The sequence below is a fragment of the Macaca mulatta genome, chromosome 7 (genome assembly GCF_049350105.2).
Source record: "Macaca mulatta isolate MMU2019108-1 chromosome 7, T2T-MMU8v2.0, whole genome shotgun sequence".
Classification (NCBI taxonomy): Eukaryota; Metazoa; Chordata; class Mammalia; order Primates; family Cercopithecidae; genus Macaca; species Macaca mulatta.
In genome coordinates, this window is record NC_133412.1 from 47017555 (window position 1) to 47045081 (window position 27527).

The 27527-nt window shown below is 41.4% G+C and overlaps 1 protein-coding gene and 1 pseudogene across 4 annotated transcripts in view; one reads left to right on the plus strand and one right to left on the minus strand.

Moving 5' to 3' along the window:
* The first annotated feature begins 6020 nt into the window (after nucleotides 1–6020).
* Nucleotides 6021–27527, plus strand: part of KIF23 (kinesin family member 23) — a 34562-nt gene continuing 13055 nt past the window's right edge. For 2 of the 4 annotated variants that reach the window (XM_015142558.3, XM_015142561.3), the window contains exons 1-11: nucleotides 6021–6236; nucleotides 7786–7855; nucleotides 9261–9389; nucleotides 13533–13638; nucleotides 13882–14018; nucleotides 14210–14319; nucleotides 15047–15217; nucleotides 17197–17238; nucleotides 17975–18087; nucleotides 18237–18358; nucleotides 20995–21097. In XM_015142558.3, coding sequence (XP_014998044.2) covers nucleotides 6226–6236; nucleotides 7786–7855; nucleotides 9261–9389; nucleotides 13533–13638; nucleotides 13882–14018; nucleotides 14210–14319; nucleotides 15047–15217; nucleotides 17197–17238; nucleotides 17975–18087; nucleotides 18237–18358; nucleotides 20995–21097 — 1114 coding nt within the window. In that variant the 5' untranslated portion in view covers nucleotides 6021–6225. The remainder of the gene's footprint in view (nucleotides 6237–7785; nucleotides 7856–9260; nucleotides 9390–13532; nucleotides 13639–13881; nucleotides 14019–14209; nucleotides 14320–15046; nucleotides 15218–17196; nucleotides 17239–17974; nucleotides 18088–18236; nucleotides 18359–20994; nucleotides 21098–27527) is intronic. The other 2 variants (XM_001086180.5, XM_001086776.4) reach the window with 1 other exon arrangement.
* Nucleotides 19810–27395, minus strand: LOC100423530 (oxaloacetate tautomerase FAHD1, mitochondrial-like; annotated as a pseudogene).

Here is a 27527-nt window from a genome sequence, read left to right on the forward strand (position 1 = left end):
GTCATCCTGTTTGCCACTTAATTTGGTTATGTTTTATCTACCACACTGCAAGCGTGTTCATTCACCATGAGAAACAGATCCCTGTACACATGTATATCAGTAAATCATCAATGAATAGTTAGTGCTTAGGATGTATAGAATGGCCACTGTCCTAGGAATTGGGGATACGCAAATGAAAAAAACCTATAATGTCCCTCCCCGAAGAGGCTAGTGTTCTGGTTGGGCAGGCAGACAAGATATATAGATGAATCCAGATAATAAGTGCTGTAAAGAAATTAAGCCTAGTAGGGCATGTGAATTGATGGTCACTCTGATAAGCTGACATTTGAAGAAGACTTGATGGGCATAAAGGAGCCAGTCTTGTCAGCTTGTCGGGGGAAGGCACTGCAGGTTGAGCTAAGTAGAGGGGTCCCAAGGCTGGCAGGTACTTGTTCTACTGGAAGGATGTTAACTCCAGAAAATATCTGGATGACTTGACTTTTGAAGAATTCCGAGATTTGCCTGATTTTTTTTCCCTTGAGAAATTGCCTATAGGGCTTTCCTATGTCTCTTGGTACTTGCATGGAATGTGTCAACTCGTAAGAAATGAACTTCAGACAGTTGCCACGCTCATTCTCTTAATGCTAAGCAACAGATTTCTGAAACAGGCTGAACTTTTTTTGCCTCCTCCAGAACACAGAAGGAAAGGCCTTCTAAATAGTCACAGTTACCTGGGGTTTTTCCCCCTTTCTGTGTATGTTATTTATTTGAAATATAGTTCAAGTCATTTGTTTCTTTTTGTCTAAATATTACAGTCCCCCAACCCCCCAACACACACACACACACACACACACACACACACACACACACACACACACACGCTGATTTTATTAATTTGTGTTTTGTGTATGTAAACATTAACATCTAACCATCCATGTTACAAATGGCCTGGTGAGAGAGATTCATGGCCTGGGAACCTGAGACAATGTTTCCAAGGCCACTGAGTGACCAGCATGCCCTGGGAGGGAACAGTGTGCGCAGCATGTCCAAGCTCCCGAGGCAGTGCTGTCTCCATTTTACTGCCTCCCCTCAAACACTCTGGGCTTCAGCAGTTTCTGGTCATTGGTGTTTACTGGGTTCCCACAGCTGGACTTGCTTATCTGGGTGTTTGGATTAACACATGGTTTCAAATTTGTGTAGTGTCAGCCCCTCTTCAATGATTTGGATAAGACTCTCCTGGTCCAATTTAATAGTTTCTAATAAAGTTAAACTTACCATAAGACCCACAATCCCACCTAAGACAAATACAAACACACCTACATAAAGACTTTTACACAAATAATTATACCAGTTTCATAATCTCCAGAAAGTAGAAACAGTCTAAATGTCCAACTGGTGAATGAATAAATTGTCCTGCATTCACACAGTGGAAAAGACTCAGCAACAAAAAGGGAACAAATTACTGGTACATGCAACATGTTGTTGAATATCAAAGCATTATGCTGAGTGAAAGAAAAGACATGCTGGAAAAGGCAAAAGTATAGGGAAGAAAATGAGAAAAGTGGCTGCCAAGGCCTAGGAGTAGGGGCAGCACAGAGAATTTTCCACTGTGATGGAAATATACATTTGATGTGGTTACAGCATACTATATATTTGTCAAATACATAGAACATCACAACTAAAAAGGGTCCGTTTTACTGTATGTAAATTATACCTAAAATACTTGACTTTAGAAAGAAAAAAGCCCCTCAGTTCTCCTCTCCCCACCCTCCTACCCTCACTCCTGCTCTGGATCTCTAATTCTATGGTAAAATATAAATCTTTTAATGGCTACAGGGAGCCCTTTGCTATTTTTGAATAGAGAAATGATGTAATTATTTGGTAGTTTTAAGGAAATTAATAAGCCAGAGAGCTTTAATACAGAAGTGAGGGAGGAAGAAGAAACTGACCTGAAGAGAAGCTGGAGGTGGTGCGGTGTAACTGGGTCCTCAACTGGAGTGTTCTTTGAAGGGATGATTCATTGATCCCCTTCAAGCCATGTATGGGGCACCTGCACTGCGAGGCACTGGACATGCAACAATGCCATCTAGTGAGGCTGTGGGGATAAGCCAGTAGAGGAGACAGGAATGAACAGTGACTGCCAATTGGAATGTGAGTGCTGAAACAAGTCAACAGGTGCAGTGAGTGGGAAAGGGCAGTTTTGGGGGCATGGGGGCTGTACCGCAGGACCCAGTATCCACAGCAGGGTAGCTGGCAGATCTGCAGAGAACTGAAGGCAAGGCATTGTCAGAGGAAAGGAGGGAGAAGAGCGTGTTAGCACAGAGAATGGCATGTGAGCCCAGCGTGTTCAGGGCACTGCAATTCAACATGACTGGAAGGGACGGGGCAGTGATGGGTGATGGGCCCCAGAGGAAGCGCCTCAGGGCCCTGTGGTGGGTCTCCAACAATGGGGAAGCACTGCAGAGTTTCATACAGGTGTGTGACATAATCAGATCCGTGATTTAGAGGTGAGCAAAATGGAAACTGGACTGGAAGGTGGCAGCAGAGAGGCCTGTTAGGACACTGCTGTCTTCATTAGACAAGAGATGATGGTGGCCAAGGAGATGGAGAAAAGTGGAGCGGTTTGGAGGTTTGGCTACTTAGTATGTAGAACTGTTAAGATTTAGTGATTGAATATTGAGACAGAAGAAGACAGAAAAGCCAAAAATGGTGCCTTAGACTCTGGCTTGGCAGATGCCATCCACTGAGAGGGAGCAAGTTTGGGAGAAGAGATTAGAATGTGTTAGGATGTGAGATGAGATTAGAATGTGAGATGCTTGTGGGATATCAAAGTGGAGAATCCAGAAGACAGTTGGATATATGGCTCTGGAGCTCAGAAGAGCAAACATGAATGGTATGTGAAGCCATATGAGTGCTTGAGAGTGCCTAGGGAGAAGGTACACCTAGTGACCAGCTCTAAACCCTGAACCACAACATTTAAGGGAGAAAAAAAGAACTCACAAAGGAGACTGAGAAAGAAGGGCTAGACAGCTAGGAGAAAAAATAAAGGCATGATAAGAAAGGAATGGGCAACATTTTTTAGTGTTGTTAAGAAGTCAAGACAGACAATGGTCAATTAGATTTAGCATCGAGGAAGTGGTAATTTTGGTAACAAAAGGTCCAATGGAGAGTCTGAGGTAGAAGCTAAACTGAAGAGCAACTAGGAGATAAGTAGTCAGCAACCAAGCCCAATTCCAAAATGATAAACATTCCAAACTCTAGGCCAGGCGCGGTGGCTCAGGCCTGTAATCCCAGCACTTTGGGAGGCCGAGGCAGGTGGATCACTTCAGGTCACGAGTTCGAGACCAGCCTGGCCAGCATGGTGAAACCCCATCTCTACTAAAAACACAAAAAAATTAGCAGGGCATGGTGGCACACGCCTGTAGTCCCAGCTACTCGGGAGGCCGAGGCAGGAGAATCGCTTGAACCCCAGAGGCGGAAGTTGCAGTGAGCCGAGATCTCGCCACTGCACTCCAGGCTGGGTGACAGAGACTCTGTCTCAAAAAACAAAACAAAACAAACAAAATAACACTCCAGGCTGGGTGACAGAGACTCCGTCTCAAAAAACAAAACAAAACAAACAAAATAAACTCTAGCTTGACAACAAAATCCTAATGATTCAAAGACTTCCACATAAGAAGCAAAGCAATAAAAGCACTAGGAAACAAAAAATGGGAAATAAAATAAAAAACTCAGAATGGATGTATTTTTCTAGTATGACACAAAACAGAAGCCATAAAAGACGGACAAATCTGTCTACCTGAAATTTTTTCTAAGCTGTCACAAAACATATACAAATAAAAATAACCTAAATGTGAACAATAAAAATATTTAAACTCGTATTTTGGATGAGGACCAATTTTTTTTTTAATATAAGAACTTTCACAACTCATTAAGAAAAACTAACAACCGATAGAACAAAGAGGCAAAGAATATGAACACAGTTCATAGAGAAGGAATCAAAAGGGCTCTTAAATATATGAACAGACAACATCATTTATCTGAAAATAAATGAAAAATTTAACTACATGTTTTTTCTCACCAGTTGATAACAGATATCAATAGATTGATATCTACTAAAAAGTTTGATAACACTTTGAGAATTGTGGAGAAATAGGCACTCTCATACAGGCTGGTGGGAGTGTACATTTGGACAGCTTATGGAGAACAATTTGCAATATCTGTGAAATGTTACACATGTGTATACTTTGACTCAGCAATTCTGTTTCTAGAAATGTGTCCTACATATTTACCTGCATTGTATAAATTTCCAAGTTTATTCACTATAGCTGTATCTGTAATAGCAAAAATTGGAACCATCCTAATGTGCAATGTAGGGGTGGAAAAGGTGTGATACTTTTCTTTACCCATCTTAAGGGTCACAGCTGACATTACCATAACAAAAGACAGGTTAACAAGATAAATGGATAACTAATTTATTGAATCACAGTTTTATGTGGTGTAAGTGCCTTCAGAAATGAAGACCCAAAGACCCAGGGAAAGCTGTCCATTTTTATGCTTACATGAGATGAAGAAAGGACAGCTGTGTAGAAATGTGATTGGACAAAAGGAGTATGATCTAATGGTAACAGACTGAAGGAGGAACCCAGCAAGTCCTGTCTGTTCAGATTCTTGTTGGCCTCTCTGTGTAGCTTTCCTTCTTCTTGAATGTAGGGCAAGACCCTTTTGGAACCAGGGTCTTATGACAAGGTACATCAAAGAATTTCTTTATGGCCAGCTCTTACACAAAAAGGTGGGGGAAGTCTAGATTAATTTTTCTAGGTTTTTCTAGAATAATGTTTCTGGCTTGCTTGGGTGAAGAGGGGTTCTAGTTTCCATGACCCGCCTTGGGGAACAGAAATTCTGATTTCTATTATTTGCTTTAGGAGACACGGAGGGGTGGGAGACAAGAAGGCAGGAGAAAGTCAGAGAGAGACTTTGCTTTTAAGGCTTCTCTGAGGCACTTTCAATCTTCCTTAGTTCAAAGCACTCAGTGTGCCAAAGAGCCATACTTTGGGGTGTTGCTTCCTGAGCACCAACGATATGGGCCAAGGATATTAAATTGTGACTATCCTTACCAGTGCTGTGGTCCTTTAGGAAGTTGATAAGGGGCTAGAATTCCATGAGAGCCCAGGTGTAGATGTGTATTTGATAGACATCAGCTTAGGGTCCAAGACTGAAGTGATACAGAATCAGTTCATCTAAGGCAAGAGAGTAGGTTCTAAAGGGCAACCCTTCAAGGGTAAGGACCAAATTTTATTCATCTCCGTAAGGCCAGGATCAAACACAATCAAGATTTGATAAAATAGGCCGGGCGCGGTGGCTCACGCCTGTAATCCCAGCACTTCGGGAGGCCAAGGTAGGCGGATCACCTGAAGTCAGGAGTTCCAGACCGCCCTGGCCAATATGATGAAACCTCATCTCTACTAAAAATACAAAAATTAGCTGGGCGTGGTGGTGCGCGCCTGTAATCCCAGCTACTTGGGAGGCTGAGGCAGGAGAAATGCTTGAACCTGGGAGGCGAAGGTTGCTGAGGTGAGCTGAAGACTGCAGTCCAGCCTGGGCGACAGGGCAACTCCATCTCAAAAAATAAAAAAGGAAAAAAAAAAGATTTGATAAAATAATGTACATATAGGACAGGGCTGGAGGGAAACCCAGGAAAGTTGAATCAGAGAGAGAAAAGAAGCCAAGATAATGTGGTGACTTGGAAGGCAGAGAGAGGGAGCCTGAGACTCGGAGCAGGGCACAGCACAGGAATACAACACTTTTCACCAGAACGACATTCCGACCTCTGAATCAACCCTGGAAAGGCCCCTCCATTGAACTTCTTGTGATGGAGGAAAAGAAACCCTCAATTTCCTCATCGCAAGGCGGAAGAGTTTAAATACCATACCTCAAGATCGCCCTCCAGCCCTGACACACAACTCCGCAGCCCTTTCAGCATCGGTCGCCTAGGAGACAAACGCCACTTCCGGTAGCGCAGTCACTTCCGCGGAGGTCCTGCCGCTCCCTGCGGACGGGCGCTGATTGGCCCGTTTGAAATGCGCCAGGCGGGAGCTCACCTGGGCTCTTAGCGTCGCCGCCGGCTTCTCCGAGCACCGCACTTTAGCCGCGGGGTCCCAGTTCCTGCTGCCGGTCCTAACGTCCGGCAGTCTTCGCCAGCCCGCCGTTCCGCGCGCGCGTTTGGGCAGCGTGGTGCCTGTTGCCATGAAGTCAGCGTGAGTACGAGGCCACCGAGCAGGGAGGGAGGGCGGACGGGGGCCGGGGCCGCGGGGCTTGGGCAGGCGTCTCCACGCAGGCCGCGGCCGGATGCGGGCAGCGCGGACGGCGTCCCGCTCGGTGCTGCTGCGGCCGCGACCCCAAAGTGGGAACCTTCACGTGTGGCCGCTCCACGGGAGCCTGGGCGCGGAGCCCCCTGCCGCGTCGCCCCCAGCCGCCCCGACTGGGCCTCCAGAGGCCAGGAAGCGTCGGCTTGAAGCCGGGGGTGTTTTATGCGGTACCCGGTTCCCGATAGCGGGGCTATCCTCCTCGGGTCCCCGGGACAGCCTTCCCCTTCTCAAGTTCCCCTTCTCCCTCGCTGGCTGCCGCCGCCGCCTCCAGAGCGCAGTTGGCCGACTGAGTGCGGATCGGGGGTGGTCTCGCGTGTGGAGCCGAGCGAGTGTGCTGGGCAATGGTTAGGTGGGCTCCGTTTCTGGAGAGCCCTGGCACCGGTGATCGCCGCGAGCTTTTTTTTAGCCCAGCACCCTGTCCTTGAGGCCGAGCCCATCCGCTTAACACAGGCCAGTTACTTCTGCTGTATTTTGTGGCCGCAGAGAACCCCCGCCCACATTCCAAAGCCAATATTTTCGGCGCAGCATCGTTCCTGGGTAAAGAAGTATTTGTCGTGCAAAGGAGAGGATTGGCTTTATTACCATTTAGGGAGTTGTTTGCAAAAGGCCACTTGTTTATTAAGAGGCCGAAGTCAAAATCTTTAGATGAAAAAAATTTATATATAAGAAATATACGTTGAGTTTAAGTTAAGCCCACCACAGTGTGTTTGCACTGAACAACACGAATCTGCTTGTGTTTCATCTGAGAATATGTTTTGAAAAATATTTTTAAATTACAGTCAAAGCCAATAGTCTCACTTAATTTTAATATGTTAAATGTATATCTAGCCTATAGGTAAATGTGAAGGGAAAAAGATGAGATGCTAAGAAACGGTGAAATCAATCAAAATAACTTTTTGATTGCCCCTACTTAAGAAACCAAGAAATTGGCAGTTTGGGACCGGATTTTTTTGGAGACAAAGAGTAATCGTTTTGAGCATTCAATGACTGGTTGTTCCTTGAAAGTACAGGCATAAATCTTGTCGAAAGAATGGATTCCTCCGTGTGCATTTTTATAGTGTATTGAAGTTAATCGGTTGTCAGTCTGTAAAGTGTGGGCAGTTATTTGTAGATTTTTCAAATTTGTAGTGCCTCTGTTAAATTGTTGCTCAAGAAAATATGCAAGCTATTTTAAGTATAGAACTAATCAGAGAATAAGTAGGTACATTTGGTACCAAAAATGTGTTCTAAAGCAAATTTTAATTACTTTTGGATTACGCATGCCATAAACACTCTGCTACTATGATTATTATTCATGTTATTTGGGATGCAGTGTTTTGGAACTGCTAAGGGATAATTTACAGATAACCTAGAAAGATTGTGTAAGTTTTAGGTGAGGCTTTTGTATTAGTGTTGAACTGAAAAAAAAGTTATTGTTATTTTTTGAATCTATGACCAGGAGAGCTAAGACACCCCGGAAGCCTATCGTGAAAAAAGGGTCCCAAACGAACCTTAAAGACCCAGTTGGGGTAAGGTCTCCCTGTGAATTTATGTGTGTGTGTTTAAGAAACTTATCTCTTCAATCCTTTCTGTCTTATGTGTGTGCTTGGAAGGGAAGGAAGAAGACGTGGAAATATAATCAAAGAACAATTAGTTAAATGGATGTACTAAATTCTGTAAAACTAGTTCTAGCTGTGAAATTTTCTCTGTAAGATTAATTAGTCCAGTAAAATGAAGTCTTTGGTTGTCAACTGCATACCTTCTGTAATTATAATTTGGCGAGTTAGATAATTAAAAATCTCCAACTGGGTTCATATTCATCCCAGAGAATATGAAGTGAGTTCATATGAACCCAGTTCATGCCATACAGTAACTGACGGCGTGAAGGAGAGTTCCAAACTTCTTGGGACCGAGTTTAATTCAGTCTAATATCTACTCCTAATTCAAGTACTTCACTAGTTTCTGGCTTGGGAACTTGCTTTTAAAAGCAAATGTTAAATTATGAAAGAAAAATGAAGCAGGCAAAAGGAATAAGAATTCTGAAACAAAACAGCAAATGGCAAACAAAAAGTGTTCTTTGCTCTGAGGTATTTGAAATCTACCCCTCGCTGCCACTGGAGTGGGTCGCTGGCTCTGACTTAGGGGAACCAGGTGCTTTGCACACACCTGAATGAGTTTTCCTCAAGCCCCCTCCCCTGCTTTCAAAAATGTCTCTGTAGGCCGGGTGTGGTGGCTCACGCCTGTAATCCCAGCACTTTGGGAGGCTGAGGCGGGTGGATCACCTGAGGTCAGGAGTTCGAGACCAGCCTGGCCAGCATGGTGAAACCCCATCTCTACTAAAAACACAAAAAAATTAGCCGGGCATGGTGGCACACGCCTATAGTCCAGCTACTCGGGAGGCCAAGGCAGGAGAATCACTTGAACCCAGGAGGTTGCGTCGAGCCAAGATCACACCATTGCACTGCAGCCTGGGTGATGAAACTCTGTCTCTAAATAAATAAATAAATAAATAAATAAAAATGTCTTTGTATATTAAATGTCGGGTTAAGCTGACAAGTTTTTAAATTGACATCGATTTCCAAGAAATTCTAACAGTTTTAAAAATCTCACTGTGTGACATGTTGACTTTTAGAGATATTAGTATAACTATTATTTGTGTACAATATAGTAGTAAATACACTGCAATTTGATTTTTATTATCAAAATTTATTTTAATTTTGTGTGTATTTAAAGTTTTCTCATATCTAATATATGTTTGTATTTGTCAATCTCAAGTAGCAGATTTTAATTTTCATAGCTCTTGGAGATACAGAGCTCTAAAACTGAGAGACCACAAATGTTTGTTGAATGAATGAAGGAATGAATGAGAAGCTTAAGTGAAAAGTCAGGCAAAAGATCAAACTTTGTTATTTAAGCACCTTCTTATTTCTTCAGGTATACTGTAGGGTGCGCCCACTGGGCTTTCCTGATCAAGAGTGTTGCATAGAAGTGATCAATAACACAACTGTTCAGCTTCATACTCCTGAGGGCTATAGACTCAACCGAAATGGAGACTATAAGGAGGTAATTCTGATTTGAACCAAGTTGTTTTTTCTCAATATGTTGTTTCCTGAATGACTTACAGTTTTAAATGTAACAAAGTTCATTTGTGAGCCCACATTTTCGAAAGACTTATTTACTTCATTATAACCACTGTATCTAAAGTGTTTTTGACTTCTGCGATGCACAGACATATCTTTGATATGCTGGAGTTAGAGGATTGCTTTTAGCAGATAATTTCTTACCCTGAGTATTATTGGTTTTTAGAGCATGTGTTAGGGATGATTTAATGTGGAATGATACATGATTGTACTAGGCAGTTTTATATATACAACTTCATGTGTGGAAATTAAAGTAACATTTAATAATAGGCATTGTATGCTTGCATCAATCTCCTAGGCAGTGTTTTTATTTTTAGTAAAATTTTGAACCAACTCAAAAATACCATTTAGCAAATGTGCTAAGCTAATAGCTGGAGGCGGGAAGGAGATTTTAAAAAAATGAGCATGATATACTCCTTGCCTTTAGAAAGTCTATAACTTAAGACATATGGTAAACAAATAATTCTCATGTAAATAAGACAGAAAGTTAGGTGTGCTAAAGATGAGGGGACCGTGGGAATGCAGTAGGATTAATTCAGGCAGGCTACCATTTCTACTTCTAGCTATCACTCACTCTTTTGTGCCTACTATTCCTGTGAAATTGCTCTTCAGAAGAATACCAGTGGCCTCTTTGCTGCTAAATTTGATGTATACCTCTTCATCCTCATTATAACCTGTTTGTCAGCAGCACTCCCCTGTTTCCCGCTCCAGCTCTCCCTGTATCTCCAGCCGAAACCTTTTCTCTGGCTCTAAACATTCAGCCACTTACTTGATATCTCTGCTTGGATGTCACATGTGCATCTCAAATTTTACATGCCCAAAAAAGAGTTCTTGATTTTTCTTATTCCCTTTATAAATACTTCCTCCCTTGTTTTCTTCTCAAAGAATGGCACTGTCATCTGTCCAGTTGCTCAAGCCAGAAACCTGGTACCTACTGTTTACTTGCCCCTCCTCATAACTAGTTCATTAATAGCTCCTATCAGTTATATTCCAACATGTGTCTTGAAACTGTCCTTTCATTTCCATCTCCACTGCCACCACCCTAGTCTGAGCCCCATTATTAACCACTGAGACCAGTGCTACTGTAATGAAGGAGTAGCTTTTTTATTTTTAACGCATCACAGCTGGGACTTTTGTACACTGTGCCCGTGTGAGTTAGACAACAGGGAACTAGTTCATAATCTCTTCATAGAGATGAGCCTATTGAATACGGGCTGAAATACTGATAATTGGGCAGTGTCAAATGCCTGTAAAACTTTCTAAACATTTGGCCGGGCGCAGTGACTCATGTCTGTAATTCCAGCACTTTGGGAGGCCAAGGCTTGTGAATCACCTGAGGTCAGGACTTCAAGACCAGCCTAACCAATATGATGAAACCCTGTCTCTACTAAAAATACAAAGAAATTAGCCGGGCGTGGTGGGGCGTGCCTGTAATCCCAGCTACTCGGGAGGCTGAGACAGAAGAATCACTTGAACCCGGGAGGCGGAGGTTGCAGTGAGCCGAGATCGCACCATTACACTCCAGCCTGGGCAACAAGAGTGAAACTCCATCTCAAAAAACAAACAAAGAAAAAACAACTTTCTAAACATTTAAGTAGTCTTGTAACAGTTCTCAGACAGGCATTGGTTTGCTGAGTGTGCTTTGGGTATCATTGACACGACTGCCAAAGCCCAACTGCCTCCACTTGAAATCTTCTCTAATCCATTTCTACAGAGCAGACAGTGTTCTTTTAAAACATAAAATCTCATCATTTTCCTATTCAAAACCTTTCAAGGAATAAAATCTTTAAACAGACAAAATCCTGCTTCATCCGCCTCCCATCTGTCTCTCCACCCTCCACCCTCATCCATCTTTTAGTATTTATCCAATCCTTTGAGTTCCTTGGATAAGGCAGAATCCTGGCTGTTAGCTGTTGCCTTAACCCGGACTTTTTCTGGACCTTAGCATGGGTCATTCTTGGGTTTCAGCTTAAATGTCACCTCAGGTCATATAGACTGCGCAATCAGAAACAGCACCCCACAGCCCCTCTCCCCTGATCTGTACTCTGTGTACCTCCTTTATATTACTTAACCACAATCTATTTATTTACCTGTTTATTGTCTTTCTTCTACTATAATGTAAACTTCCAAGGAATATGTACCTTATATGTTCTGTTCATCAGACAGTAAATATGGCTTCAGCAAGAATGCATGGTCTGGGGGGGTTTTATGGAGGAGCAGGTCTTTGAGGATATAATATGGTTAAACACTGATTTACTGAGTTTTACTTCTTTAAGTAAATTTCAAGTATGTATAAATAAAGGTATCAAGTAGGTATAAAAAGGTTTGATGGGGATTAAAAATAATCACTGCTTTCTGACAGAAGGCAACATTATATAATGAAAAGAGCATTGCGGCCCGGCATGATGGCTTACACATGTAATCCCAGTGCTTTGGGAGGCCAAGGCAGGTGGATCACCTGAGATCAGGAGTTCGAGACCAGCTTGGCCAATGTGGCGAAACCCCATCACTACTAAAAATACAAAAGTTACCCAGTGTGGTGGCAGGCGCCTGTAATCCCAGCTGCTCGGGAGGCTGAGGCAGGAGTATGGCTTGAACCTAGGAGGCAGAGGTTGCAGTGAGCCGAGATCCCGCCACTACGCTCCAACCTGGGTGACAGAGCAAGACTCTGTCTCAAAAAAAAAAAAAAAAAGAAAGAAAACAAAAACACTGCACTGACGATGGCTTTGATACTAATTAACTCCATGAGCTCAGAGAAGTTTCACCTTTGGGCCTCAGTTTTCTTTACCTTGAAGGGAGGGAGTCATTCATGAGGACTGTGAGGTCATCTATCTTCTCAGTATTGTCCTATGTGTATCCTTTCAGTTCCAAGATTGTTTGTTCTTTTTGAACTCTAAAGCTGTTTTTACAGGATATTTTATTAATCGTATTTAGAGAGCCTTGATAATTGAAGTGTTCTTGCTTTCTTAAAGGTCACAATTTATTTAAAATGTATTTCATGTAAGAACTCAGAGATGAGATAATATTCTGATTTTAAAGTATAGTACATCAAAATGTGGTATTATGCTACTATGCCATTTTATTTGATTTGTCTGTTTTCTTTTTCTTTTTTGAGACAGGGTCTCATTCTGTTACCTAGGCTGGCGTACAATGGTGTGACCACAGCACACTGTTTTTTGCGGGTTTGTTGTTGTTGTTGTTTTTACTTTTAAAATTTTTTATTAGATGAGCTTACCCAGGCTGATCTCTTAACTCCTGGCCTCAAGTGATCTTCCTGCCTCAGCCTTCCAAAGTGCTGGGGTTATAGGTTTGAGCCACTGTGCGCATGCTATGCTATTTTAAATGACACCTTTATAAAGAAAAACCAGGAAACAGTAAAGTCATGTGTGACATAATGCTTGTAGATTTCCACAAATCTGTGACCGTGACTCATTATAATACCTTTTGATCTTTATCACTTAATTAAAACAAAATCAGCCTTACATTAGAAGTATTAGTGGACTTAAGATTTTCCTACATTTTTGGCTGGCTGCGGTGGCTCACGCCTATAATCCCAGCACTTTGGAAGGCTGAGGCAGGTGGATCACCTAAGATCAGGAGTTTGACACCAGCCTGACTAACGTGGTGAAACGCGTCTCTACTAAAAATATAAAAATTAGCCAGGTGTGGTGGTGCGTGCCTGTAATTCCAGCTACTCGGGAGGCTGAGGCAGGGGAATCGCTTGAACCCAGGAGGTGGAGGTTGCAGCGAGCCGAGATCGTTCCATTGCACTCCAGCCTGGGCAACAAGAGCGAAACTCCATCTCAAAAAAAAAAAAAAAGGTTTTCTACATTGTCTTTAGTAGTTGTGACTGAAAACATTTACCAGTTTATAATTGGTTTAATATAGGTATGTCATGACTTTTTAGTAACTAAAAAACTAAGGGTTCCAACTGTAAAGACCATTTATATTTTTTCTTTGCATGCTTAGATCTTAAATGTCATAAACACCTTGAGTTTAAGTAGATGTATTTTTAGCCTAGATAATAGTGGAATTCCATTTAGTGCATTTTTTTCTCTCTCCACAGACTCAGTATTCATTTAAACAAGTATTTGGCACTCACACCACCCAGAAGGAACTCTTTGATGTTGTGGCTAATCCCTTGGTCGATGACCTCATTCATGGCAAAAATGGTATGATATGACTCTTGGAGTTTTGTTGGATTTTCCTTTTTCTCCTCTTCTGATAAAACTTTTTTGATATTTATATATTTGATTTATGTTTGGCGTTGAATCCATTTTTAATTTTTTAGGGTGGTGCTAAACTTGCCTTTTTTGATTCCTCTGGCTAATTGTTAGTGTTTTCTAATGCAGTGAAGAAATATTGTAAGTGGGGAACTTCTAAGATACAACTCATTGTGACTTGTTACACTATAGGTCTTCTTTTTACATATGGCGTGACGGGAAGTGGAAAAACTCACACAATGACTGGTTCTCCAGGGGAAGGAGGGCTGCTTCCTCGTTGTTTGGACATGATCTTTAACAGTATAGGGTCATTTCAAGCTAAACGATATGTAAGTATGATTCTTTTGTGTTGTGACTATCTTGCTGGACTAAGACACCTATGGATACAGAAGTAGTAAAGAAGAACCAAAGCACTGGATTCATTTTGAAACCTTAACTGTTCCTTAGTTTTTAAGCATGTTTCTTACTATTTAAGTTAAATTCTACAAAACGTGGTATGATTTTTTTGCCCCCACTTCAGGTTTTCAAATCTAATGATAGGAATAGTATGGATATACAGTGTGAGGTTGATGCCTTATTAGAACGTCAGAAAAGAGAAGCTATGCCCAATCCAAAGACCCCTTCTAGCAAGTAAGTAATTATATTTGTCTGCAGCACTGGCCTTAGGGGCACAGGATTCTTTCCTGTGGTTTGCCCAGACATGAGGAATGGTGAACATTAAATAGAGGAGTTGACTTTTGTGAGATTAAAGTTAAGGAATGTTCTAAGTTCTTTGCTCAGATGTTTTCTCTTTGGCTCTGAGCACATTTTGTTTCAATCACTGTTTTAAGAAGATGCCACTGTGGGTTGGGAGAGGTTATAAAAGCCTTTGTTGTGTGTTTGGGAGGACGTGGGGATACTGCTGGCAAACTGTGAGTATGAATAAAGTTGCTTTGTGTATTTCTGCTTGTAATTGCAGGTATTTATTGTATCTGTTAGTTTCCCCTTGGGATCATTTACTTTTTTTTTTTTCTTTGAGATGGAGTCTCACTCTGTTGCCCAGGGTGGAGTGCAGTGGCATGATCTCGGCTCACTGCAACCTCTGCCTTCCAGGTTCAAGCGATCCTTCTGCCTCAGCTCCCCTAGTAGCTGGGATTACAGGCACGCGCCACCATGCCTGGCTAATTTTTGTATTTTTCGTAGAGACGGGGTTTCACCAGGTTGGCGAGGCTGGTTTCGAACTCCTGATCTCAGGTTATCCGCCTGCCTCGGCCTCCCAAAGTGCTGGGATTACAGCCGTGAGCCACTGTGCCCGGCTGGGATCATTTACTTTTAAAATGGACTTACAATGTATACAATTGAACTTTTTTTTTTTTAGACGACAAGTAGATCCAGAGTTTGCAGATATGATAACTGTACAAGAATTCTGCAAAGCAGAAGAGGTTGATGAAGATAGTGTCTATGGTGTATTTGTCTCTTATATTGAAATATATAATAATTACATATATGATCTATTGGAAGAGGTGCCGTTTGATCCCATAAAACCCAAGTAAGTAGTGAAGAGAGACCCTTCTTAGCTGTTAATGTTGGGGAAGTTACTTTGCCTCAAGGAGCTTTAGTTTCTTCAGTTATGAATGAGAATAATGCTTGCATTTGTTTTCAGAATGAAATGATATAATTTGTATATCACATGGTTTGGTGTTTGAGTATGTTTATCATTAACTAGATATGTACCTGTATTAGGGAACTAGTGGGTTAAAGCATCTAAGGAGAAGAGGGACCCAAATATTCATCTTAGAGATTACTTTTGAAAACTCTGGGCCCTGGGCTGTTTTGAAAAGGATCTTAATTATATAAGGAAGTGTCCCTATTGATGTGTTCTGGGACTACCTTTCAAGAACCTGACACAGTAAAGGGAGTTTTGTAGCCTCTTTAACCACCTGTGTCTTGGTGATTTCTGTAGACTGGAGCCTAAAGCTGTTATCTGTACAAGTAATACTTACATACCTTCTATCATTCGTTAATATGGACTGATATCTGCACTGTAATTCCACCAGAGTTGAAATACTACCTCCTAGATTTCCTTGGGTCTTGCCTTTCTGAGAGGTAAGACTGGTTACCACTTGGCATCACAAATGATAAATCTGCATTTGTGCCAGAGTTGACCCCAGAATCTTATGTTTCATATTAGTATCTTGTTCCTGAGTTGATGGCTTTGTTTTTAAGCCAAAGGCTTGTCTTCAATGCTGTCTTTATTAGGGCCTCTCAGAACATAAATAATACAAGGACTTGTGTCTTATATTTAACTGTGTGTATATCTAATGGAACATTATTGGAGAAACAGCTGGATTTAGAAAATCATTAGACTGAGAATACATACCAGTATATATCCGCTTTTAATTACATGAAAAATTTGTGGACTCTGGTTGAGGCCATACTTGATACAGGTATTTCTGTGATTCTTAGTCACATTTTGATACAGTGTGGTTCTTAGTGAGTCACATTTTGATACAGTCACATTTTTTTGATACAGTCACATTTGATAAAGTCCTTGAATTTTCATCACATTGATTGGGAAAACAATTACAATATGGCTAAGTAAGCTAAATGTAAAATTATTAATCCTAGGAGTTTATGCCAAGGAAGACTCTTTTGCTCTATTTAACCTTTCCTCAAGTGAGAACTTTATTTACCCTTGGAATGTTGGTAATAGTAAAAATACTTGGGATAGGTTGTGGAGCAATACATGTGAGAGTTAAGACCTTGTGAGACAGTTACTTTTTACTTTTTTTTGAGACAGGGTCTTGCTCTGCCGTATCAGCTCACTGCAGCCAACCTCCTGGGTTCAGGTGATCCTCCCACTTTAGCCTCCTAAGTAGCTGGAACTACAAGCACAAGCCACCATGCCTGGCTAATTTTCTAATTTCTTGTAGAGATAGGAGTGATAGAGGTCTCACTATGTTGCCTAGGGTGGTCTCAAACTCCTGGCCTCAAGCAGTCCTCCCACCTTGGCCTCCCAAAGTGCTGGGATTACAAGTGTGAGCCACCATGCCCGGCCTGACAATTACTTTTGATATCAAACTAATTACTTTCCCATTTGTTTTAAAGTGTCAATTGTCTTGACTCTAATCTTGAGTATATCCATTTTCATGTATGCCCATGTGCCAAGTTTTTGTTTGTTCTAAATGAGATTATTTTCAAAGGATCGTATCTTGGCTTTATTTAGTTATACAAAAGAAGATTGACAAAAATACCTTGTGTGCTTTGTAACCTTTTTGGGTAACTCCTTGAATGAACATACAAGGGTGCTTGTTTAGCAGTGAATTCAGATTTAATTTGTTAGGTTAGTGTTAGACCTGCTTTTTTAAGCTAGTTAACTTTTAGTAGTTTTTAATACAATGAAAAACTGTTACAAGTGGAGGGTTTTTAAGATATGACTCATTGTGAATGTCACATAGTCTGGACTGAACATGTTGGTGAGAGATGGCTGCTGTAGAAACAGTAACTTCTACCTTATTCCTTTGGTAGGTGGAACAGTTGCAGCACACCCATGAGGAACACAGATTTTGTGTATGTGATGGTGTTGGCTCTTTTCTTAAGGAGAAGGGTGCAGTTATACTATGGTTGGCATTCCATGGCATGTTTGCATGTAGATTATTTTCCATTGTCACTGGGCTGGCTGCTTTCTCTAAGCCCTCCTTGCTTCCTGACAGATCTGCTATTGACTATCAGTGATGGTGGCTGGTAAAAATGTCTCTACCCTCACCATTCACAAAACTAAGAGCAAACAGGTAGCCACCTTCATCTTGTCATACAGACTAAAACTTCATAAGCCACTTTGGAAGGATTGCCACTCCTGGTATATACCAAACTCTTTCTGAATTTGTTTTCTGCTGTTGCAGAGGAGGTCAGAACCGGTTCTATCTGCTAGTCTTTTAAAATTAGGAAAATACTAGATTTTGGTGCTTAACCTGTGCATGTGATGTTGCTGTAATACTACTTTGGTCTCTAAATTGTTTAGTAAGTATTATTTCATGTGCTTTCTTAGAGTAAATTAGAGCAAAGCTTTTAAAACAAAATTGGTTTCTGTTATCTTGTTATGTAACTAATCTTGACTATTTAGCTTTACAATCTTATCTAAGTTTAATATTTCTCTGGAGTATTATACATTATATACTTATTATAAAGTATATATAATTTTCATTAGAAGAGTAACGTCATGTCACTTGGCATTTTAGTCCTAGTCTTAAATGAAGGTACTGGCATCTCATAATTTAGGAAACTAATCTTTTTTTCTTTCCCATAGACCTCCACAATCTAAATTACTTCGTGAAGATAAGAACCATAACATGTATGTTGCAGGATGTACAGAAGTTGAAGTGAAATCTACTGAGGAGGCTTTTGAAGTTTTCTGGAGAGGTTAGAAACATCTAGAAATAGAAAAATACAGAATGATAAATATTACCTAGAGTTGCTACTAAATTTAATGGCAATCTTTTTTGACTTATTAGCATGTGTAATGAAATGACTGAGTTCAGGTTTGACCAATGATTTCTCTGTTGTCATAGGCCAGAAAAAGAGACGTATTGCTAATACCCATTTGAATCGTGAGTCCAGCCGTTCCCATAGCGTGTTCAACATTAAATTAGTTCAGGCTCCCTTGGATGCAGATGGAGACAATGTCTTACAGGTAAAGTTGTAGTATGTGGAGTTTTTCTGGTTCTAACTCTATCCTTAATTTTTGGAATTAGAGTAATCCCACCAACATGCTGAAAGCCAGTCTCTAGTAAAATTGGAAAAATCAGCCAGGCATGGTGATGCACTCCTGTAATCCCAGCTACTTGTGTGGCTGAGGCAGGAGGATCACTTGAACCTGGGAGGCAGAGGTGCAGTGACCTGAGATCGTGCCACTGCACCCCAGCCTGGGCAACAGAGTGAGACCCTCTCTCGAAAAAAAAAAAGTTAAATTAGGGAGGTTTTATTGCAATGAAGATTGCTCTAGAATAAATACACAGTTGGTTCTCTGGATCTGTGAGTTCTACATCTATAGATTCAACCAACTGCGGATTGAAAATATTCAAAAATAAAATGCTGCATTTGTGCTGACCATGTACAGACTTTTTTGGTTATTATTCCTTAAACAATACAGTATAACAAAGTGTTACATAGTGTTTACATTGTATTAGATATTATAAGTACTCTAAGTATGATTTAAAGTATACAGGAGGGCTGGGTGCATGCGTGGCTCATGCCTGTAATCCCAGCACTTTGGGAGGCCAGAAGTTTGAGACAAGCCTGGGCAACAAAATAAGACTCTGTCTTTGCAAAAAAATAAAGTAAGTCTAAAAAAAATTTAAAAAATAGAATTTTAAAAAGTGTATAGGAGGATGTACATAGGTTATATGCAAATACTACGCCATTTTGTACACGGGACTTGAGCATCCATGGAATTGGGTATCTGAAATTTAGTATCCATAGGAGAGCCTACAGCTAATCCCTTGAGGATACCGAGGGATGACTCTGTATGTAGGTGATGACATTAAAAACTTTTTTTCCCCGTTATTATAGTTTTGGGAAGTTGGATATTGAATCTTAGAGCCTGAATTTTGCTGTGAAAAAAGTTTGCAGATCTTTAAAAATCTCTTTGATAGAAGTGATAAAATAAGACTGTGATTGTTTTCTTTCTGGTGACTTATTCTGTAAGTGGAAATTCAGTTAATGGTTTTAAAATGTCATTAATTCATTTTTCAGGGTAGGTATAGTTTAGGAAGTGGCCAGTGTTACAAGTTGTTCATCTCTTGGCTGATAGGCCAGTAGGGTCCCCCATATGCAGATCACTATTTACTGCCGGGCCTGCCACACTACAAGGCTTGTGTCAATTAGTAACAGCATATGAGTCTGAGTATACATAATCTAATAACTGTAATGCATGAAAGTGTAATTTATTCAAACTGTATCATGAAATTGTGGCATTCTGAAGGTTTATAAGTGACAGGAATGGTATTGAAGACCTCCAGGATTTGAATGCTGATTTCTATTTATTTACTGACTAGCTATAATAAAACCTCCTTATAAGGTTGTGAGAATTAAAGGAGGTAATGCGTGTAAAGTTCTTAGTCCAGTGTTTAGCTTATAGTCAACACTCAATAATTGTTAGCTAGAAAATAGTTATAAGGGCCAGGTGCGGTGGCTCACGCCTGTAATCCCAGCACTTTGGGAGGCCGAGACAGGCAGATCACGAGGTCAGGAGATTGAGACCATCCTAGCCACCATGGTGAAACCCCGTCCCTACTAAAAATACAAAAATTAGCTGAGCATGGTGGCACGTGCCTGTAGTCCCAGCTACTCGGGAGGCTGAGGCAGGAGAATTGTTTGAACCAGGGAGGTGGATGTTGTAGTGAGCCAAGATCACGCCACTACACTCCAGCCTGGGTGACAGAGCAAGACTCTGTCTTAAAAAAAAGAAAAAGAAAAATGATTATAAGTCAGCCTTCCATATATACCTGATTTCCATTGAATCACATCTAATATTATAGCATCAGTTAGGTGCCACTTGGCTTTCACTTCTTTTTATAAGAATTATCTGCTGGGCATGGTGGCTCACCCCCGTAATCCCAAGCACTTTGGGAGGCTGAGGCAGGCAGATCAACTGAGGTTAGGTGTTCGAGACCAGCTTGGTCCACATGGTGAAACCCTGTCTCTACTAAAAATATGAAAAAAATGAGCTGGGCATGGTGGCGCATGCCTGTAATCCCAGTTACTCGGAAGGCTGAGGCAAGAGAACCGCTTGAACCCAGGAGGGGGAGGTTGCAGTGAGCGTAGATGGTACCACTGCAATCCAGCCTGGAGACACAGCAAGACTCTGTCTCCCCTGCCCCCCCCAAAAAAATTATTTATAGCATTATGAAATTAGGTTATTATAAGATTATTAAACATCTGATTATAGAAGAATTTAAGATAATCCTGTTCTAGACTCTTATTCAGCAAGTATCTGTGGAGTTCCTACTGAGTGGTAGGCACTGTGCAGCATGCTGGTGATAAGGTAGTAAAAGACAGAGTCCCTGCTCTCAGGGACCTTACTGTTTGATGCAGAAGGAAGACCAGCCAGTTGACAAGTAATCATTAATGTCATGAGTATATTTATCAAACTCTTTTAGCAAACTCTTCGCTAAAATATGAACCCTTTGCCTATCCTGTGCATTTTGTTCTGTGCAAATGTTCATTAAGACTTAGCTTGTTGATATGAATCTATTTAAAGAACATTGTAAACCAGTTATAACCCATTTTAAGTTATTGGCTTTGTGATTGGCTTTGTGATCTTTTTAGGAAAAAGAACAAATCACTATAAGTCAGTTGTCCTTGGTAGATCTTGCTGGAAGTGAAAGAACTAACCGGACCAGAGCAGAAGGAAACAGATTACGTGAAGCTGGTGAGTAAAGCATAGTATTTATTTATTGCTCTAACTTTCAGAAACTTGCAACGCCAGTTTATTATCTGCTTATCAATGGGTGGGGTTTTTTTTTTTTTTTTTTTTTTTTTTGAGACAGAGTCCCGCTCTGTCACCCAGACTGGAGTGCAGTGGCTCAATCTCTGCTCACTGCAAGCTCCACCTCCCGGGTTCATGCCATCCTCCTGCCTCAGCCTCCTGAGTAGCTGGAACTACAGGCGCCCGTCACCATGCCCGGCTAATTTTTTGTATATTTAGTAGAGACGGGGTTTCACCATGTTAGCCAGGATGGTCTCGATCTCTTGACCTCGTGATCCGCCCGCCTCGGCTTCCCAAAGTGCTGGGATTACAGGCATGAGCCACTGTGCCCAGCCGGAGATGGAGTCTTGCTCTGTCGCCCAAGCTGGAGTGTAGTGGCGCGATCTCGGCTCACTGCAAGCTCCGCCTCCCAGGTTCACTCCGTTCTCCTGCCTAAGCCTCTCGAGTGGCTGAGACTACAGGTGCCCGCCACCACGCCTAATTTTTTGTATGATTAGTAGAGATGGGGTTTCACCGTGTTAGCCAGGATGGTCTTGATATCCTGACCTCATGATCCACCTGCCTCGGCCTCCCAAAGTGCTGGGATTACAGGCCTGAGCCACCGCACCTGGCCAGTGGGTGGTTCTTTGTTTTTTGTTTTGTTTTTAAATTTTTATTTTATTGAGACGGTCTTACTCTGTTACCCAGGAGGGAATGCAGTGATGTGATCATGGCTCATTGCAGCCTCAAACTCCTGGGCTCAATTGATTCTCCCATTTCAGCCTTCTGAGTAGCTGGGACTACAGGTGTGCACCACCATGCCTGTCTAATTTTTAACAATTTTTTTGTAGAGATGGGTTCTCCTTATGTTGCCCAGGGTGGTCTCAAATTCCTGGGCGCTCTCTCACCTTGGCCACCCCAAAGTCTTGGGATTACAGGAATGAACCACTGTAACCGGCCTCAATGGATGGTTTAAGCATAATTGTCCTCCATTAGATAATTTAGAGGCTAAGTTTATAGTTACACTGGTTTGGTATCAATCTATTACAATACCCTGATTTCTTTAAGAATGAGGAAAGTTGTATTCAATTAGTCTGGGTGCGGTGGCTCACACCTGTAATCCTGGCAATTTGGGAGGCCAAGGCATGTGGATCACTTGAGCCCAGGAGTTCAAGACCAGCTTTGGCAACATGATGAAACCCCATCTCTACAAAAAATACAAAAAATTAGCTGGGTGTGGTGCCTCTGTAGTTCCAGGCTACTTGGAGGCTGATGTGGGAGAACTGCTTGAGCCCTGATCTCACCACTATACTCCAGCCTGGACAACAGAGAAGCTGTCTTAAAAAAAAAAAAGTCTATTTTTAGTATTGTAGGTCAGTATTGGGTCCTTGAAATGTTATTTCAGTATTTATTAGTGGTAAAAATTGGCTTCTAGAGATGGGAAAATTCTGAACATAAGCCAGTTGAAGGCTTTAAATAAATATCTCGCCAATCTATATATGTGTTTTTTAAAATCTATGCATGTTATGTCTCGTTACCTTTTTGTAGTTTTTTAAAAAATTAATAGAGTGGTACATACTTTTTGGGTATATGTGATATTTTGATAGATGTATACAGTGTGATCAAATCAGTGTAACTGGGTTTTCTGTCACCTTGCATGTTGTGTTTTATGTTAATAACCATGTATTGAGTACCTACTGTGTGCCAGGAATTAAACACAGATACAAAGGACACAGTCCTGCTGGGGAGAGCCCATCCTAGTAGAAGAGATCAGTAGATAAACTAGATTTTTTGAGTAGAGTATGATGGGAGTGCAGGGTAGGGCTGCCTAAACCAATCTGGGAGTGGGAAGGTGACAAATTGAGTAGGAGTGAGCTGTATGAAGAAGGATAGGATTAAAGGCAACATTCCTGTCCCAGGAGGCAGTTGCTTAGTCCTGAGATAATATGGCAGAGTCAAAGTAGCTGAAGTAGAGGATGTAGGTTGGTGAACTGTGAGAACTGAGGCAGGAAAGCAAGGCAAGGTCATGAAGACCCTTGTCTTTCATACCAAGAAGTTTGAATTTTATCTTGAAGGAATAAGGTTAGCTGCCAACTATTAAGGGTCTAGTGTGTATTGTAGTATCTAGATACAATAGATAGGTAGGATTGTATCATACCCATTTTACAGATGAGAAAATGGGTTTGGGAAGGTTAAATTTCTCAAGGCTGGAGCCAGGTTGGTTGGACTTTCACAGCTTGTGTCTTTATACTATGTTATACAGCCTCCCCTTAAAGAAGGATTAGTCTTTTAGAAAGATCATTTTGCCAGTGTAGAGAAATAATTTACCAGGGGTGAGCCTGAATATATGAAAGAGCAGTTAGGAGCCTTTTGCAGCAATTCAGGCAAGCAATTGTGTGACCTGGAGGCAAAGCTCAGACAACACTGAGAGCTACTTAGGAAGTAGGTCCACCTGGATGTGGAGAATAAGGAGGTGTTTGATTGAGGAGAAGCGGTTTTAGGAGCAGGTGTAGGCAGTTAATGAGTTGTGTTTGAAATGTTCAATTTATGCAAGTGAAAGTGCCTTGTAATTGGATGCAGAGGTACATGGATTTGGAAGGAGAGAGATTTGACTTGAGGTTTGTAGGTTTAGGCTTTGCCAATAGAAAAATGATTGAAGCAATTGGGTGAGATAAAATAATTCATAGTGAATGGAGAGGAACAAACTGAGAGCAGAAGCTTGAGGAACAACAGGCCCTTGATTATTAGCTTGGGAAGGACAGAGAAGGGTGATAACTAAAAGGGATTTGAGGGATTATGCAACGATGAAAAATACACACACACATTATATATGTATATTAGAAGACAGTAAAGACTTGAGTTTATTCATATGCTGAAGAGATGTTTAGGTCCAGCGGTGAGAAATGGGGCCTTTAGAGCTGCCCCTACCCTGGGCCAAAGGACCCTTACAATTTGTCTGAATCACTTGAATTTAATGAGAGTGGACTGTGTGTGTGCTGTCTGTCATTGTCTACCCAGTGCCGCTTACCTACTAGGTGTTAATAAACATGAAAGTGATGATTACTGGTGGAGCAAGAGCCCAGAAGTGGCAGGAAAATCTGAATCTAGATCCAAGAGGAAGGATTAACTTTGATGGGACAAGAGTTGGCTTGGGAAGAAAGTTAAAACTTGAAGTTTTGGATGCTTTGGGGAAAAGCTAGAAAGGACTGTTAGTGTAAGTATGGGTAAGGTGCAGGTATGACAAGAGTTAGGGAGTGAGAGCAGAAAAGGATATTGTAGTTGGGGCATATGGCAGAGGCTCCAGGTTCTTAGAGGTGGTACACTTCTGAGGGATAGGGTTTGGCCTGTCAGCTGTAATGGAATAGAGATAAAGATTTACCGGAGTTGGGACATTGGGACCCTGTGACTACAGCATATGAGAATGATTGTTGTTCTCATGGATACCGAAATAAACCAGGGGCTGGCATGTAGGAGGAACATTTCAAGGCAATAGGGAGGAACTAGGAAAATGTTGCTGGCCTCTCCCTCTGTTTACCATACTTGTAGAATGTCAGCCTTTAGAAACCAAATAGCTTTTTTTATTCCAAAAGTCTACAGGGCTGCAGCAGGAGATAAACGGTTAGGTTGCAGGGCTGTATGCCATGGATGTAGGGTGAAGCCTGTGGACCTTTCCTGGTATAGTATTTCTGAAGGTATAGCACAGAGAGAATTACAGAGAAAACCAATTGCATTGAAATGTATTTTAAAAGTATTCTTAAGTTTGTCATACAGAAATTTGTGTGCTTCTTTATTAATACCTTAAAGACACAGCAGCAGGTCTGATTAAATAAATGCAGTGTAATGATGAACGTAAATATCTTGATGAGCAACAAACTGTAATGTGCTATAAAAATATCTGTAGTTTGTATTGATACCAACTACAGGTACTACTAATGCTGTGATTTTTGGCCTGCATTCATGATTGAAGGAACTAGTGAATTCCAGTTAGAGTTTGGTAAAAATAAATAATGTAATTTATTTTCCATCTAAGTATGCAGACACCCCATAATGTTCCCCCGGACAACGTCGACCTCAAGTTAAGAACCCCTGACCACTAGGGAAAGCTATCAATGGATTATTTTGTGAGAGATTTGAAGTTGCAGGGAAATCTGTTAATAAGAACATGAGTTCCTGAGAGCACAGTGGAAGAAGAAAGAACATTAGGAGTTTGGGTCAAGGAACATAAATCATGAATCATGGAATATTACAGAGGTACAGATGAGTTCTCTATTTTGGGAGTTGTATCAACGATCCTCTGTATCCTTGGGAGGCCAAGGGTAAAAGCATAATCGAGTTAGCTGACCTCAATCAAAGTTCCATAATCAACTCATTCTCATGGGGTCTAATCAGATGAGAGCTGCATTCGTGAATGCTTGATTAGACTGTTAGACTTGCCTTGGCTCAGAAATCCAAATAAGAGCGGTCAGAAGTAACAAGTATGCCACCTAAGAAATCCTTGCTGAGATGTAGGGGGGACAGAGTTAGCTGATTCCGAAGACATTTGACTGTTAGAAACAGCAGGAGAGCCCCTGTAGATGCAGGGAGAGCTTCAGACTCTTGCATGCTTCCTATGAAAATCTAATACCTGATTATCTGAGCTGGAATGATTTCATCCCAAAACCACATCCCCCAAGCCTCAACCCATCTGTGTGAAAATTGTCTTCTGTGAAACTGGTCCCTGGTGCCAGAAAGGTTGGGGACCTGCTGCTTTAGAGAATATATTTTATTTATTTATTTATTTATTTTATTATTTTTATTTTTTAGCCACATAAAAGGCAGCACACAGTAATTTCAAAATCATCTCCTGAACTCAGAATTGATGGGTCAGGGTAGACACCCTAAGTACATAGGTGAAATCTTCATTAATTGTTCACTTCTTAAGTACAAATTTAAATTAATAGATTGTGTACAGCAGTGTTTTTCCACATTTCCCTGATAAGAATCATTTGGAGTGCTCTGTAAACACAGCTTCACTGGAGATTAATCCCATCAAATTGATTTAGTGGCTCTGGAATAGGCCAGTAATTTGGAAATTTTTATTTTTACAAATGCTTCCTGATGATGACCAAGTCCAAGGAAATTTGGGAAACACTGATCTGGAACATAACTTTCGGTTTCCTCTAAAGTTTTTAAGTCTTGAACTACTGATCATCTTAGAGATAACCCACTGAAAAGTCTTCTCCAATCCAGTTTTATGAAAGAAAACTCTTTAGAACATTTGGTTTGATAAAATTTTTTTCAAAGCACCAGAAGTATTTTACTTTGGCTTTTTAAATTTCTGGCCCATCCATTCGAGTTCACGTTTTCTTGAAGAATCCATCTTCTTTGAGTTGAGCTGTAGCAATCTAATCATTTTTTAAAAATAGTTGGTTTCTTATTAAAGATTTGTGACATTTACTAGCTGTTGCTTGCTTTTGTCTTGCTCCCATCTCCCTGAAACTTCTTAAGAAATGACTCAATATTCTGGCCTTTCCACCTTAAGTCTCATACTGACCATGCCGTGTATGCCAGCCTGGATCTCATCGTTTTCTTTAACTGGTCCAACTCCCTTTGGTGTCCCAGTCAAGATAATATTTCCTTCCAAGGTCATGATCTTAGAAACATGGTTGATGATGTAGGGGGATGGAAAAAATCATGGAAGATGTCTCACCCTCCTGTCTTGAGTTCGCCGTTGACTTTGAGTCACAGCCTCAGGTTGGGAGGATCAGGGATCTTCCCCTTGGGCACAAACGTGCTGACTGGGCAGGAGGCCGTAAAGCTCTTAGCCAGAGCCCAGAGCAGCCCCTTCTTCTCACACTCGTCCTGCACGTCCCTGGCAGTCATGTCCAGGCACAGGGCATAGCTGCTAATGTAGTCCATAGCTGTGCGGCCATGCTTGCCCATCATCACAGCCAACTCCAGCTTGTGTTGCAAGTTGGCGACTGTACGCGGGCATGCGGATGGGCGAGCCCTCAGGTGTATAGGCCATGGACAGTTTCAGGAACAGCATGGGCTCATTCAACACCGTGCTGTCATCTCCCTGGCGTGGTCCCCGTAGTTCCTCCCCACGCAGATGATATTCTTCCCCACCCCAAGAATCGGGACAGTGGCCTGGGGGTCGCCATGATTCCTGCCAATTGCCTAGAGAATATATTTTAATATGAGGATATTAAACATCTGTATCAAAGATATTCCTTCAGAGAATTTAGGATTTGGAAGAAACCTTAGAGTCATTAACTGTAATGTTGCATTTTGTGGAAAATCCTGTTGATAGAATCCCTGAAGGATGGCTGTTTAACCTTCCCAGAAATACTGCTATAGAAAGAGAGCCTGGACCGTGCATAGACATCTCTTTATATTGAGCCATAAAAATTTG